This window comes from Schistocerca gregaria, chromosome 3 (assembly GCF_023897955.1).
Source record: "Schistocerca gregaria isolate iqSchGreg1 chromosome 3, iqSchGreg1.2, whole genome shotgun sequence".
Lineage (NCBI taxonomy): Eukaryota > Metazoa > Arthropoda > Insecta > Orthoptera > Acrididae > Schistocerca > Schistocerca gregaria.
The window spans coordinates 568,365,908-568,382,930 of NC_064922.1; the positions used below are offsets into that span (position 1 = coordinate 568,365,908).

General features: G+C 42.8%; 1 protein-coding gene across 1 annotated transcript in view; it reads right to left on the bottom strand.

Annotated features, from left to right (window-relative positions):
• Positions 1 to 17,023, bottom strand: part of LOC126356215 (cholinesterase-like) — a 156,140-nt gene that overhangs the window by 70,127 nt on the left and 68,990 nt on the right. Inside the window, exons 4-5 of the mRNA XM_050007027.1 lie at positions 16,322 to 16,598; positions 14,736 to 14,921 (exon numbers count right to left, since the gene is read on the bottom strand). Coding sequence (XP_049862984.1) covers positions 14,736 to 14,921; positions 16,322 to 16,598 — 463 coding nt within the window. The remainder of the gene's footprint in view (positions 1 to 14,735; positions 14,922 to 16,321; positions 16,599 to 17,023) is intronic.

The window sequence follows — 17,023 nt, forward strand, 5'->3', positions numbered from 1 at the left end:
AATATTTTGTGGTGTCTGTGAGAAATATTATACCAACTGTGAGGTATTTTAAGTTAACATGGAAATGGTACTTAGGGGCTATATCTGAAAGTCAGTCATGAAGTCTCTGAAATATTACAGATCTTAACAACTGCCTCGTTAGAAACACTTTCTCGCTATGTATATGTTGATTTGCGCAAAAAAAGTATTGCGAGGTTCAAGAAATAGTAATATCTCAAAATGCATTTGAATTATTATTAACAGCAGCTGCCTATAGTTCAAGTGCAGTTTCTCATAGAGTTTCAGTGTGGACTCCAATTATCGGATGGCAGCAGAACATAACAGATACGCTAAAGCTGTTAATGCGGAACCGATAACCGTTGGAAAAAAATTGTTCCAATATTGGCCACCAGGTGCAGATTTGATGCTGTAGAGCATCTCGTCTACGCCTTCGATGCTCATACTGAATAAACTGTGTAAAGACCTTTCTTACTGGCTTGGCCTTTTCTGCCCACGTCCCTGTGCTACTGCTTTACGTATGGAAACATTGTTGTACGTCTATCTTTGCATTCACAGCGGGAGATATTCACCAGGTAGCGAAAACTGGAACTAATACTTTTTCTTGCGTTAATAGGTTCCACACTAACGCATTAGAGTATCTGACAAGTGTCGCTGCCATACAAGAATTATAGCTTGTACTGGACCTCTGTGAGTAACTACACCATAATTATAATCAACCGCTAGTACCGCTGCATATAACGACTTGCACTGGGCTCTTGAATAGCTGTCATCACCAGTACGGCCTCTAAGGGCAGTGATTCGAGATACTGGCTAGTATTCTCTGTGCTGGACGTTGTGTGGCAGATTTCGTAAGATGATCCACGTATGAGCGGTCTTGCTTGCCTTTGGGACTCTCGGAGCTGCGTAGTGAGTGCCATCGTAACCTGTGTGACCAGTAGTGAGCTGCGTTCAGTATATATGGTTGATTCTTCAAGCGCACAAACAGCCGCAGTATATCGCATAACTCACAACACTGCTGTAAAGTACGTTGTTCGATACTAGCTATCGTTCTACAAACTGATGTTATTCGAGGATAATTTGGAAGCAGCGTTAGAAGCATTGGTTTCTTGACATTAGCAGTTGCCTGGGTTCTCTGTTTGTGCCTGCGCCTCCAAAGGGAATGCGGGAACACCAGCTGTTTTTAGATTCTAGTTATTTCTCTAGAATATGCGAAGTATGTAATGTCTTATAAGCAAATTACCGACACACTAAAACAAAGAAAATGACGTACCATGAAGGAATTATCAAACTGGTGCTGATATCGGTAAATGTGATGCACAAGCGCAGGCAAACAAATGATTACAATTTCAGAAATGATGGATGATTTATACTTGAGGAAGAGATTCACAAAACAAGTGAATCACACAATAGTCGACCTCCGGCCTTCATGCAAGCACTTGTTCAGATTGTCACTGTTTGATAGAGTTGTTGACTTTCCTCCTGAGGGATGTCATGTCAAATTCTGTCCTATTGGTGAGGTAGATCGTCAAAATCCCGAGATGGTGGGAGAGCCCTGCCCATAATGATCCAAACGTTCTCAGTTAGGAAGAGGTCCGGTGACCTTGCCCGCCAGTGCACGGTTTGACAGGCAGGAAAACAAGCAGTAGAATCTCTTGCCAAATGTGAGCGAGCTTTAGCTTGTTGAAATGTAAGCCCAGGATGATTTGCCGTGAAGGGCAACAACGAGGGTCATAGGACATCGTCAAAGTATCCATATGCTGTAGGGTATCACTAATGTCAAGCAAAGTGGTCCTGCTATGAATAGAAATGGTACCCCAACCCATAATAGCTGGCTGTCGGGCGGTATGGCAAGTGATAGTCACGTCGGTAACCCATGCTCTCCGGGGCGTCTCCTGACCCGTCTTGGGCCTGGACTCTCATCTACTGGAGTTAAGTAGTCTTTACTGCTGATTTCGCTTTTAATTAAGCCTGCCGACCAGCAAAGACGTGTCTGGGGGCGCCCCAGGCACCGATGGGGTAACAGCGTGACTGTCGCCCATCATACGGCGCGTCAGCCAGATTTAATGGTCCGGGTTGCCATTTCTTTTTGTCGGAGGACCCTTTGGTTGTCGTCATTAGGATTCTTACGGCATAACAAATAATTCTACGATATTCTACGCCCAGTTTTGTTGCTTTTCATTGTAAGCTCACGTGGGCTTCCATTTCGGCTAGATAATGTCCGCACGCAACCATCTAGGGTTCTAGAGCTTTTCTTCGTGCTTGCAAGGTCGCCGCATCTCTCACCACCTGAGAACGTTTGGAGCATTAGGGGCAGGGCCCTTCTACCAACACGGGGTTATGATGATCTAACGCTCCAATGGGACAGAACTTGGCACTATGTCCCTCAGGAAGATATCCAAGAACTTTAACGCCGTGCCGAAATACTGCTTCAATAAGGGTCAGAGGTTGGACCAACATGTTACTGACACGCTCAATTTGTAAACCTCTTTCTCTCGAATAAATCATTTTTTTTTAAAAAAAAAAACTCTACACCACATCTACCGATTTACGTTCTTTTCGGCCAATTGCTTCGTGATGCGTTGTTTTTTTCTGTGATGTACATGTCAAACAAATTAATGGTGTGTGTGCACGCGAGTTTGTGAAAGCACTCTTGTTAAAGAAGAAACTTTCTTATAACTTGCGATGTTCATTGTACATTTCCGTTAGTAATCTTTTTATTTCAATTTAAATCAGCAGTTGCTAACTGGTGCCGTAAGTTTTTTCAGGTATTAAATCTGAAGAATTTTCCTTAACGACCATTTTCTTTCAAAAGGAAGATTGTTTTAATATAAGAATTAGATTAAAATTTACCAAAAGTTGGCAAGATAAAGCGTTAATCTTTCTACAGGTCTAATTTTTTTAAAGAAGGGGACGGAACAAGGGATGTAGTCATCATCAATATCAGATATTTGTTAACCTACTTCTACTTATTGTTGTAACAAACGGTGAAACGAAATGATCGTATGGCACTGATTGCTGGAAGTCCCCAGCCGGTGATGTTCTGCTGCCAAGTTGCATGTCTTTTCATTAGATGTCAAATTAGGCGAACTGCGTGTCAGTGATGATGAAATGATGATGAGAATAGTATAACACCCAGTCCCCGAGTGGAGGAAATCTCCGATCTGGCCGGGAATCGAACCCACGCCCGCTGTATTACGGTCAGACGCGCTCATCACTCAGCTAAGGAGGCGAACTGTTCTTTATTTGTTGTAAGCTGGAGAAAGAAAAACCAGAAATCTTAACTTCAGGAACCAGTGTTTCTCCTGTTACAGGTTCTACGTAGTGGAATTCCATCGATTGTACTGCGATTATTCCTGAATATGCTCTTAAGATTCGATTAGCTAATACACTATGTGATGAAAACTATCCGGACACCCCCAAAACATACGTTTTTCATATTAGATCCATTGTGCTGCCACGTACTGACAGGTACTCCATATCAGCGACCTCAGTAGTCATTAGACATCGTGTGAGAGCAGAATGGGGTGCTCCGTGACACTCACGGACTGAGAACGTGGTCAAGTGATTGGGTGTCCCTTGTGTCACACGTCTGTACACGAGATTTCCACACTTTTAAACATCCCTAAGTCCACTGTTTCCGAACTGATAGTGAAGTGGAAACGTGAAGGAACACGTACAGCACAAAGTCGTACAAGCTGACCTCGTCTGATGACTGACAGAGACAGCCTACAGTCGAAGAGGGTCGTAATGTGTAAGAGGCAGCCATCTATCTAGACCACTACACAGGAATTCCAAACTGCATCAGGATCCATTCCAAGTACTATGAAAGTTAGGTGGGAGGTGAGAGAACTTGGATTTCATGGTCGGGCAACTGCTCATATGCCACACGTCACGCCGGTAAATGCCGAACGACTCCGCACTTGGTGTGATAAGCGTAAACTTTGGACAATTGAACAGTGGACAAACGTTGTTTGGAGTGATCAGTTATGGTACACAATGTCGTGATCCAGTGGCAGGTTATGGGTATGGCGAACGCCCAGTGTTTGTAGTGCCAACAGTAAAATTCGGAGGCGGTGGTGTTTTGGTGTGGTCGTATATTTCATGGAAGGGGCTTGCACCCCATGTTGTTCTGCGTGGCACTATCACAGCACAGGCCTACTCTGATATTTTAAGCACCTTCTCGCTTCCGACTGTTGAAAGGCATTTCTGGGACGGCGATTGCATCTTTCAGCACGATCGAGCACCTGTTCATAATGCACGGCCTGTGGCAGAGTGGTTACACCACAATAACATGCCTGTAATGAACTTCCCTCCACAGAGTCCTGACCTGAGTCCTATAGAACACCTGTGGGATGTTTTGGAACGCCGACTACGTACCAGGCCTCACCGACCGACAATGATTCCTCAGCGCAGCAATCGGTGAATAATGGGCTGCCAACCCCCAAGAAACCTTCCTGCACATGACTGAACGTATGCCTGCGAGAATGCAAGCTGTCATCAAGGCTAAGGGTGGACAAACGCCATACTGAATTCCAGCAATATCGATGGAGGGCGCCACTAACTTATAAGTCATTTTCTCGCCAGTTAACCAGACACTTCTGATCGCAAGGTATACTTTCTCAGTATACGATGCTGATTTATATGCGACCTTAAGGGCTGTGGATGTGATGAGATGTAATCACGCTACGAAACTCCTCATTTACAAGGGTTCCTACAAGCTGTCCTTCACTTATAACAGGAAGAAAGACACACCCAATTAATCAACGACTACCCGTTTCATCTACAAGTGCAGGGAAAGGGGGTGTCATCCTTCTGGGTAATATGATATGTCGTAATTCAAGGAGACGAAGCAGCAAATGAAGCGGACGAGGCTGTCTTAGTGCGAAACACAATTTTATATCGCGCTGCATCCGCACATGCAGTTACCTCATTGTAGTGACACAGTATCACATATCTGTTGGAGGAGGAGTCTCTCATTTCACATACCTTTGGGAACCCACGTACTTTTCACTACGAATGAGCACATATTGTTTCAGAATGTAGCCACAATGGAGTGGTCACCGTGGGCTACTGATGCTGAGACGGTAGTTCAGCGTGTTCGGTCAACCCAAAGGCCAATATCTGTAGTAAATAAGCTGATTTAAGTTCTTATACATGGAGTTTGAAAGATGTCATGGGACAAATGCTCTGAAATGCAGATGAAAAACCAACGAAGAAACAAATGGAAAGAAACAAAAGGGAATAGCGTCTTTGCTTAGTAATCAAAATATACTGATTCCTCGGATAAATCCGCGTTTCTGTTGAAATTCTGAATAAAAATTATCAGCAACGGCAATCGAACACCTCCCGTGCAACGAGTCACTCTTATTCTGCCAACGGCCTTGTCAAAGACGATGAAGGAGCAGACAAGATTGTGGCAGTCTTCTTGCCATTGGTGTAATCAACTGCCCTTAAAAGGTGGAAGAATTAGCAGCGATCGAAGGTGTGAGCATGGAGAAGACACTAAGAACCATCAAATTCAAAACGCATAATGTGTATTCACATGACATGTGGATGTTATTGAGAAAGTATCATCATCATCAATCCACTGGCAAAAGATTCACTACTAATCCTGCCTTCGCATCTCCTGTGGGGGTCTGCCAAAGTGAAGGCAGCCAGGAGAGACAGAATGGATAACATACGAGCGTATAACATTCTAAGAGTCAAATCGTAAAACGTTGGTCGCCTGAATACGGTAGGGAAGCCAGAAAATCTGAAAAAATGCAAAGGGTGTATCTCGATATAATGTGGATGAAAGAGGTGAAACAGAAACATGGCAAGAGTGTCGGGTCAGACAAGTATAGGGTAATATAAACAGCAGCAGAAAATGGTATGACGGAAATAGGACTCGTCATAAATAAGTAGGCAGAAAAGAGTTACTGTGCTCAGCGATAGGTTTATTCTCATCAAACAGGTGGCTATAAGAATAGTTGAGACATGCAAAACAATGTCGCAAGCAGAAGATGAAGAGAAAGAAAAAGTAAAGTACTTTTAAAATGTAAGAAAATAAGTAAGCAGAGATCAAAATCTGATATCCATGGGAGAAAGGAAGCTATATTTGAGAAGGGAATAGAAGACGGTATGAAGGGATGATGTGGATTCCACTGTAGAAAACAGAGAGGGGATAGATGAATTGAGTTCTGCTTTAAAATTCAGTTAGTAATTACTGGTCAGGGTAATACCAACAGCAGTAGAAAATGGTATAACCTGAGTAGGAATCGTTACCACTAGCAAAATAGAACTGAAAGTAAGTTAATTCGGACAGTTCAGTGACAGAGTTGTTCTCATCAGAGTCGAAAGAAAACCAACAACAATAGTTCAACGAAGCGTGCAGACATCGAAAGGAGAAGATGAAGGGACGAAAAAATTCAATATGTAAAAGGAGATAATCTACAAACCATGGGCGATTGGAACATAGCACTAAGGGAAGGGAACGAAGAAAAAGTTACACGATAAAATGGTCTTATTTGTAGGAATCAAATACGAAAGGTACTAACTGGATATTTTATCAATCCCAGTAGCAGCGAAGTCACAAGAGCTATACTCGAAAATGGCCTTGACATACGGAAAGATTCCAGATGGCTAACATCATGGTCAGACAGAGATTCCGAATCAGTACTGGAATGTAAAACGTATCCAGGAGCACATACGAACTCCTATCGTAATTTAGTAAAGAGGAAGAATAAAGTAAAGCTTAAGAGAATCATCTGCAGGAACCAAGGTGCAAAGCAGAGAAACAGTGAAGTACAGATGAGTGATAGATGTGTCTGTAGTTCTCTGCGGTTATAGAAGCTGCGATAATAAATATCACCGTAGATAGTTTAGTTGAAGAGGAATGACATCTGTGAAAGGGCAATCACAGATGTTCGACAGTCAAACATTGCCGTAAGAAAGGTAACTGTGAAGAAACAGCTGGCAACGGAAGAAATACTTCAGCTGATCAACGAAATAAGAAAGTGTAAAAGTATCGGAGAAACCAAGGAATACAGAAATATGTCACGCAGGGGTGAAATAAATAGAAACTGGAGGAAGCCAAGGGGAAATAATCATCGGAACAACAGAGGGAGCGTAAAGAAAAGTCAAATCAACTTTCAGTAAAATTAAAAGCAAGATCATCAATATTAACAGTACCAAACAAGTACCACTGTTAAACGCAGAGAAGAGAGTGGAAGTGGAAAAACTACATTGACAGCCTTTATAATGGACAGTACACGTGGTCTAGGGGTAGTGTCTTTGATTCATAATCAAAACGTCTTCGGTCCCGGGTTCGATCTCCGCCACTGCCTAAAAACTTTGATAAATAATAAGCATTGGCGGCCGAAGACTTCCGGCATAAGAAGTCAGCCTCATTCTGCGAACGGTCTTGTCAAAGAGGGCGGAGGAGCGGATAGAGGTTCAGGGCACTCTCTTGTCCTAGGGGTGGGAAATTGCCCCTAAAGGCGGAACAATGAGCAATGATCAACGACATGAGGATGCAGAAGGCAATGGAAACCACTGCATTAAAGACACGTAACGTGTATCCACAGGACATGTTGCCTGTAGTTGAAGAAGTGTCATGATGATCTCTCCATTGGCAAAAGATTCCGGAATAGTCCCCCATTCGGATCACCGGGAGGAGACTGCCAAGTGGGAGGTTACCATGAGAAAAAGGTTGAATAATGAACGAAAGGAAAATGTTCGACGAGTTGGGGCGTGGAATGTCAGAAGCTTGAACGTGGTAGGGAAACTAGAAAATTTGAAAAGGGAAATGCAAAGGCTCAATCTAGATATAGTAGGGGTCAGTGAAGTGAAGTGGAAGGAAGACAAGGATTTCTGGTCAGATGAGTATCGGATAATATCAACAGCAGCAGAAAATGGTATAACAGGTGTACGATTCGTTATGAATAGGAAGGTAGGGCAGAGGGTCTGTTACTGTGAACAGTTCAGTGACCGGGTTGTTCTAATCAGAATTGACAGCTGACCAACACCGACAACGATAGTTCAGGTATACATGCCGACGTCGCAAGCTGAAGATGAACAGATAGGGAAAGTGTATGAGGATATTGAAAGGGTAATGCAGTATGTAAAAGGGGACGAAAATCTAATAGTCATGGGCGACTGGAATGCAGTTGTAGGGGAATGCAGTAGAAGAAAAGGGTACAGGAGAATATGGGCTTGGGGCAAGGAATGAAAGAGGAGAAAGACTAATTGAGTTCTGTAACAAGTTTCAGCTAGTAATATCGAATACCCTGTTCAAGAATCACAAGAGGAGGAGGTATACTTGGAAAAGGCCGTGAGATACGGGAAGATTTCAAATAGATTACATCATGGTCAGACAGAGATTCCGAAATCAGATACTGGATTGTAAGGCGTACCCAGGAGCAGATATAGACTCAGATCACAATATAGTAGTGATGAAGAGTAGGCTGAAGTTCAAGACATTAGTCAGGAAGAATCAATACGCAAAAGTGGGATACGGAAGTTCTAAGGAATGACGAGATACGTTTGAAGTTCTCTAACGCTATAGATACAGCAATAAGGAATAGCGCAGTAGGCAGCACAGTTGAAGAGGAATGGACATCTCTAAAAAGGGCCATCACTGAAGTGGAGAAGGAAAACATAGGTACAAAGAAGGTAGCTGCTATGAAACCATGGGTAAGAGAGGAAATACTTCAGTTGATTGATGAAAGGAGGAAGTACAAACATGTTCCGGGAAAATCAGGAATACAGAAATACAAGTTGCTGAGGAATGAAATAAATAGGAAGTGCAGGGAAGCTAAGACGAGATGGCTGCAGGAAAAATGTGAAGACATCGAAAAAGGTATGTTTGTCGGAAGGACAGACTCAGCATACAGGAAAGTCAAAACAACCTTTGGTGACATTAAAAGCAACGGTGGTAACATTAAGAGTGCAACGGGAATTCCACTGTTAAATGCAGAGGAGAGAGCAGATAGGTGGAAAGAATACATTGAAAGCCTCTATGAGGGTGAAGATTTGTCTGATGTGATAGAAGAAGAAACAGGAGTCGATTTAGAAGAGATAGGGGATCCAGTATTAGAATCGGAATTTAAAAGAGCTTTGGAGGACTTAGGGTCAAATAAGGCAGAAGGGATAGATAACATTCCATCAGAATTTTTAAAATCATTAGGGGGAGTGGCAACAAAACGACCATTCACGTTGGTGTGTAGAATATATGAGTCTGGCGACATACCATCTGACTTTCGGAAAAGCATCATCCACACAATTCCGAAGACGGCAAGAGCTGACAAGTGCGAGAATTATCGCACGATCAGCGTAACAGCTAATGCATCGAAGCTGCTTACAAGAATAATATACAGAAGAATGGAAAAGAAAATTGAGAATACGCTAGGTGACGATCAGTTCGGCTTTAGAAAAAGTAAAGGCACGAGAGAGGCAATTCTGACGTTACAGCTAATAATGGAAGCAAGGCTAAAAAAATCAAGACACGTTCATAGGATTCGTCGACCTGGAAAAAGCGTTCGACAATATAAAATGGTGCAAGCTGTTCAAGATTCTGAAAAAAGTAGGGGTAAGCTATAGGGAGAGACGGGTCATATACAATATGTACAACAACCAAGAGGGAATAATAAGAGTGGATGATCAAGAACGAAGTGCTCGTATTAAGAAAGGAGTAAGACAAGGCTGTAGCCTTTCGCCCCTACTCTTCAATCTGTACATCGAGGAAGCAATGATGGAAATAAAAGAAAGGTTCAGGAGTGGAATTAAAATACAAGGTGAAAGGATATCAATGATACGATTCGCTGATGACATTGCTATCCTGAGTGAAAGTGAAGAAGAATTAAATGATCTGCTGAACGGAATGAACAGTCTAATGAGTACAAAGCATGGGTTGAGAGTAAATCGGAGAAAGACGAAGGTAATGAGAAGTAGTAGAAATGAGAACAGCGAGAAACTTAACATCAGGATTGATGGTCACGAAGTCAATGAAGTTAAGGAATTCTGCTACCTAGCCAGTACAATAACCAATGACGGACGGAGCAAGGAGGACATCAAAAGGAGTCTCGCTATGGCAAAAAAGGCATTTCTGGCCAATAGAAGTCCACTAATATCAAATACCGGCCTTAATTTGAGGAAGACATTTCTGAGGATGTACGTCTGGAGTACAGTATTGTATTGTAGTGAAACATGGACTGCGGGAAAACCGGAACAGAAGAGAATCGAGGCATTTGAGATGTGGTGCTATAGACGAATGTTGAAAATTAGGTGGACTGATAAGGTAAGGAATGAGGAGGTTCTACGCAGAATCGGAGAGGAAAGGAGTATGTGGAAAACACTGATAAGGAGAAGGGACAGGATGATAGGACATCTGCTAAGACATGAGGGAATGACTTCCATGGTACTAGAGGGAGCTGTAAGGGGCAAAAACTGTAGAGGACGACAGAGATTGGAATACGTCAAGCAAATAATTGGGGACGTAGGTTGCAAGTGCTACTCTGAGATGAAGAGGTTATCACAGGAAAGGAATTCGTGGCGGGCCGCATCAAACCAGTAGGTAGACTGATGACAAACAAAAATGATTGAGAGGAACTTTTATAAACCGTGCAAGACTTGCTGTCAAATAAGGCACAAGGGATGGCTACTAATACTTCGGAATTTCTGAAATCATAGGTAAAAGAAGCAACAAAGTGATTTTAGAATGGCGTGTAGAATCTTTGAGCCTAGAGACAAACCACTAAACTTTCGCGAAAATATCATCCACATAATCCCACGACCACAAGGGCAGATGACTGCGAGAACCATCGCATAATCAGCTTAACAGTTCTGCATCGAAGTTGCTCACAAGATTAATATACAAAACGATGAAAAAGAAAGTACAAAATCTGGTACATGACAATCAGTTTTGATGTCAGAAATGAAGAGCACCACAGAGGCATCACAGACATTACGGTTGATAGTGCAAGCAAGACTTACGGAAAATCAGGATATTGGCATAGGATTTGTCAATCTAGAAAAAGGATTCTACGACGTTTGCCGCAGTGGTAACGCCGGTTTCCGCCAGATCACCGAATTTAAGCGATGGCGGGCTGGTCTAGCACTTGGATGGGTGACGACCATCTGGTCTGCCGAGAGCTGTTGGCGATCGGGGTGAGGCAAACTGAGGAGCTACTTGACTGAGAAGTAGCGGCTCTGGTCTTGTAAAGTTACGGCCGGGACAACATGCCCTTCCATTACCGCATCCAGTGACGCTCGTGGACAACACGGCTTCTGGTCGGTACCGTTGTCCCTTCCAAGGCCTGTTCGGACGGAAAGTCTTACGTTAAATGGAGCGAGACATTCGAAATTTTGAGAAAAAATGCAGTAAGTGATAGGGAAAGACGGACAACACACAATATCTACAAAAACGAGGAACGATAAGAATAGAAGAACAAGTAAGAAGTGTTCGTATTAAAAATGGTGTTTAATAGGGATGTAGCCATTCATCCGCAGTGTTGATTCTATACATCTAAAAAGCAATCATGAAAATTAAAAAAAATTACCGGCGTGAGATTAGAATTCAGAGTGGAAGGATGCTAGTGATAAGATTCGTTAATGACATTGTTGACCTCAGTGAACTGAAAAAGGAACTGCACGACCTGCTGAATGGAATGAACAATCTAATCAATAGAGAACAAGGATTGTTGCTAAACTGATGAAAGTCGAAAGTAATATGGTGTAGCAGAAACGAGATTAGCGGGAAACTTACATCAATATCGCTAACGAAAAGGAGACGAAGTGAGGGACTTATGCTACCTTGGGAGGAAAATGGCACAAAGAGGACGATGAAAAGAGGAGATAAAAACCTACAGCATGCGAAAAGGTCATTATTGGCCAAAATACATCTGACAGTACCAAATAAGTTTTTAATAAAAATTTCTAGTATTGTAGGTCTGGACAACAGCACTGATAGAAATGAATCGTAGACGCTCTGGAATCGGAGACGGAAGAGAATCAATATGTTTGAGATGTGGTGCGGTAGAATGATGTTAAAAGTTTGATTGATTAACGGGATCGCAGGTTCGAATCCTGCCTCGGGCATGGATGTGTGTGCTCTCCTTAGGTTAGTTAGGTTTAAGTAGTTCTAAGTTCAAGGGGACTGATGACCTTAGAAGTTAAGCCCCATAGAGCTCAGAGCCATTTGAACCATTTTTGATTAACGGAAAATAATGTTGTTGTCATTATCGGCAAAGAATGGAGGACACGGAGAATACTGACAAGAAGGAGGGACAGGATCTTAGAACATATGTTTAACATCAAGGAATCACTTCCATATTTGTATAGGGAGCCGCAGGTGGCAAAATCAGTATGGAAATATAAAGACTGGGTCATACACAGCAAATTGTTGAGGTTCTGGGGTGCAAGCCCTACTCTGAGAAGAAAAGAGTGATATAGGAGAGGAACTCCGGCAGGCCGCATCAAACCAGTCGGCGACCAAAAAGAATACTACTGTATAGCATCCGTTTCATTACCAGTCCGATACAGGTGTGGGGGTCTTTCTCTCTTCTACAGTTGTTCTTCGTCAGGAAAACTCACGGCCATTGGCAGAATGGTTCCGCTCCACAACGCTGATAATGATGTCACTTGTGACATCCAGATGAATACACGGCTCGAAAACATTAGTCTGTGGGATAAACAGTGACTCAACCATGAAAGGGACACTACTTGTCCGCCGTGGACAACGGTTTCGATGAAGCATGTGATGATCTCGTGTCATGTCGACACATGATCGTACTTAACTGAAGACACACATTACGTCAAAACACTCGGATCATAAGCTACTGTCTGTAACTTTGCAGCCAAGGAAATTTCGCCTCGTTAACTTCACACTCGTATACAAGCCTTTAGCATGATCTTTAAGATGAATCCCAGGAGTGTACAGAGACTGAGTGCGTGCAATGCAGCACTTTTCGTTGTTAAAGGTGAGGTACAGGAGGGCAGCATCCAGTTTGGTAGAAAATGGATACCAAGGTGGCTGTGAACTTCATTACTTGCACATTTATTTTTGTTACGACGCTACAGACAATGTCCACGTCACAGAACATTGTCTGGCTGGACACGTGCTAGGAGCGGGGTTCGCTATCCCCAAATGCATTAAAACATCAACTGCATGAAAATCTCTAAGGGCTCCGTAGGTTCAAAGTAATTCAACACTAGAATCCATCTGAGAGATCTCTGCACAAACTGGTTAACCTTTTCAGCCCGATAATACTCAACAGGAGACGCGTGTTGGAGAGGTGACTGTTGTCTCTTACTAAAGCATATACTGTGCTGGTTGCAGCTCTTTGGTTACTTAAAGCAGGTATTCTACCACAGGATTGTCACATGGTGTGTATCTTTCCTGCATTGCCACTGGCTGTTTCCGTCCTCTTCTACTACTCCCAGAATCGTTGGATGATCCTACAGGCGACACTCAACTGCCAATCCATCACTCACTGACTGTGATCATTTTCTGTCAGCTATCCGATATCGAATAATGTCATCCGGATGTGTTCGCTGTGCTAACTACTTGACGCTAAACATACATAAAAAGGTAATGAGAACTCTGTAGTAAATAAATCGTTTTAAACTGACGTCTGCAGGCACACTTCGCTTATGTTGTCTCCCAACATCTTTTTACGGACACAGTAACGCCATAATTCGGTATTCAATGTGTAGTAAGATATAGTACACGGTAAATGATTCATTCGTTTCCAGAGATCTGTATGTTACAGAGTATTACATATTAAAATGACTGATCCATGAATAGAACCGTATTAACACCTTTTTTGTGCTCACCAGATGGCGTTAGGAGAGTAGTGCGTAGAAATAAAGCGACAAAGGCAGAAAATTATTTTTGTGTGTTGGAATATGTGAGTGTGCATTCAGAAGGAATTATGGAAAGGAAATGCCATATAAACAGGCCAATGTGCGCTGGTCTCGACAATTTTGGGCCAATGATTGTTGCTCTGAACAGAAAAGTACCGATCGACGAAATATGCCTCATCCAAGTATAGGGTGTCCGAGGGGAAATTTCGAACATAGTCCAAAGAAATACCAACCGTCCTCGCAATCTACTAACTGGGATTACTAAATGAAACTGTGTGGAAGATTTTGCGACAGCGGTTATGTTTTAAACTGTACCATCTGTAGTTTACGTAGCAATTAAAACCGAAAGTTTATCGATGGCGCATCACTGAGTTGGTGGTAGTGGTGAACACAATGTGGCTCCGTTCTCTTGGCTTTGTAGGTTTCCTGACCTGACGCCTTTCGAATTTTTACTTTGTTGATACATTACGGACCGTTTTTATTGTACCCCCACTAACAAGAACAATGGAACAGATCAGAGAACGTGTCAACGCGGCTGTGGTGACCACTGACAGGATGTTGCTACGTAAGGTAAGGAACGAATTTGACTAGCGATTGGACGTGTGTCATGTTACTGGAGGAGCGCTTATTGGACGATTTTAGAGTTCAAAATGGAAAGATGGCGAGTTTACACTTCTATTCCTGCATCAATCGTATTTTTACATGTAATACTTAGTAATATTGAGAGCTTTTGAAACGAATGAATCATTTATAGTAGTGCTCTTATGTACACTGCTTTGTAATCGCCATTTAGAAGTACACTATAAAATATTTCATGATCAGAAATTCTCCCAGGGAATCTATAAGGCAAACTTTAATACAAATGGATGAACTCTGTCAGAGGTTTTGCTCACCTGAGGACTGTGGCGAGAGGAAGTGATAACAGGTAGACAGCGCACCGGCGCTCTGTCCGAATATTGTGACTTGCTGCGGGTCGCCGCCAAAGCGCGCGATGTTTCTCTGTACCCAGGTCAACGCCAGCCTCTGATCCTTGAGGCCCGCGTTACCAGGGGCGACAGCGTCTCCCGTGCTCAGAAAACCTGGAATTAAACACGGCAACCAGGATATAAGAAAGTGACTAACAACTGAGGCAAGCTACCATGGCACACAGGTACTTAATGACAAATGGAAGTATACTGATCGCAATTATGTCTATTCAGTTTTCATGATGTGTTTGAAAAGCATATGGAGATGTATGATGAAGATATCTTAATTACCCACACAAAAGTTACGAAGGAAAGCTAATGCGATGCATGCCAAGATAAAAAACGACATTTTAAATGCGCACGATCCAGTTACGTTAAAAGGATTATTGCCTATGTGCAACGTCAACGTGAAATAACTAGTCACAGATAGCAGGTGGCATCTCAAGCACTGAGGGGTAGTAGGAGCGGAGGGGATGTCGAAAACAGTACACTCGTTGTCGGAAAGCAGAACTGGAGTGATTATCTGACATTCAAAATAACATGATAGTTGGCCTTCGCGCCAAGGCTGGAAGCATTTCCGAACTGGTAAGTGTGTAAACTGTTAGCATGCGCCGCTGAGTAAAGGACACTGTGCATGTCAAAATGGCGCTACCCAAAACCAACGCCGAGGCAACTGTGGCGCACCACGGTCCTCAGATACACGTGAACGACCACTGCGGCAATGTGTACAGGTGAATGGACACGGAACTTTTTGGCATCTGATTTCCCAAATAAACCAAGGGTCTACCAACGCCGATTAAGAGATGTGTTGGAGATGTGTTCCCTAAGGGAACTTGTTCTTTCATTGACGCCCTTGAGGCCACCTGCTGGAGCCTTTTCCTGTTCATTATGATCGGGTGTCTCCCAAATGTTTTCCTCGGCCACCAATAAGAAAACCGTGTGATTTCAGCGTTGAGTGTTGCGGTTCTAACTTCAGTCGCAACGGATGTAAGGCGTCGGGATTTTGGACACCTTACATGTCGGATGCCTCAGTTTTAAGAGTCGTTTAAAGTGTTTCACCACTGGTTGTGCAACATAGGACAGGTTATTGTAGTTTTTGCGAGATTTAATACACGTAGCACCGAGAGTGACGAAATTAACTTCCTTATGAAAATTTGCATATTTAAGTTAAGTAGAAACAGGGTGGAAGCATTTCAAGGTAGACAGCCTTCTGATGATCTTGATTATCAATGAGTTTTCTGAATCCACGGCGTCATTAGAAGATTTTGACTATGTCAAAAAATAAGACTGTTGAATGCCGATTGTTATGGCCTTAGAGCAATTTCACTTTTACGTTTTATCCGCTTCTTCATCTTCTTTGGTAACACCATGGGCTGAGTGATTGTGATTCCTTGTTGCGGAAGTATTTGTCGACCATTACACATAATCCAAAATTAAGCAGTGGCTCGTATAGAACCTGGGACCCGATACCTTCTCACTGCCTCTAGACCAGAATATCGGAAAGCAATACTTACCAAACTGCCCCAGGCGATAATTGACAGTGATGAGTATGACGCCGTAGGAGACGAGAAAGTCTGGGCCGAATTCCTTATCAGAAGCACTGCCGCCTCTGAATCCACCACCGTATATCCAGAACATCACAGGTAGGTTGGCGCCCTCCTGTGGAACGCCCGGTACGTACACGTTCAGGTAGAGGCAGTCCTCGGAGCCGCTGCCGTCCTGTTGGACGCAGTCGTTGCCGTATTGAGTGGCATTGCGTACTCCTTCCCAGTTTCCTGCCGGCTGAGGAGCCTGTAACGAATTCCAATGGTAATTACAGATTTAGCAGAGGTTTGTCACAATGTAATTTATGAAACATTTGAGAAAAGTGTCACTATGACAGGTATAGACGTTAACTCTCCGCTACAAGCGCAGGTTTTGAGGACACAGATACTGGCGCGGAGTACAAATGTACTCCACCACTTTTTTTGTTGAAAAAGTTTCTTCTCTATTTAATTATTCTATTTGTTTGTTATGTCTTCTGTGATGCATGAGTAAATCAAAATTTGTTTTTGTCACTCCACCCGTTTATTACTCACAACATGCTACATTACACAAGAAGTAATTAAACTATTCAAAGTACTTTTAATGAAGAAGCTCATAATACACAAAAAATTAATCACAGAAAATATGTACAATAAGAAATCACGTACAATTCTTACAAAGAACGGTAGTTG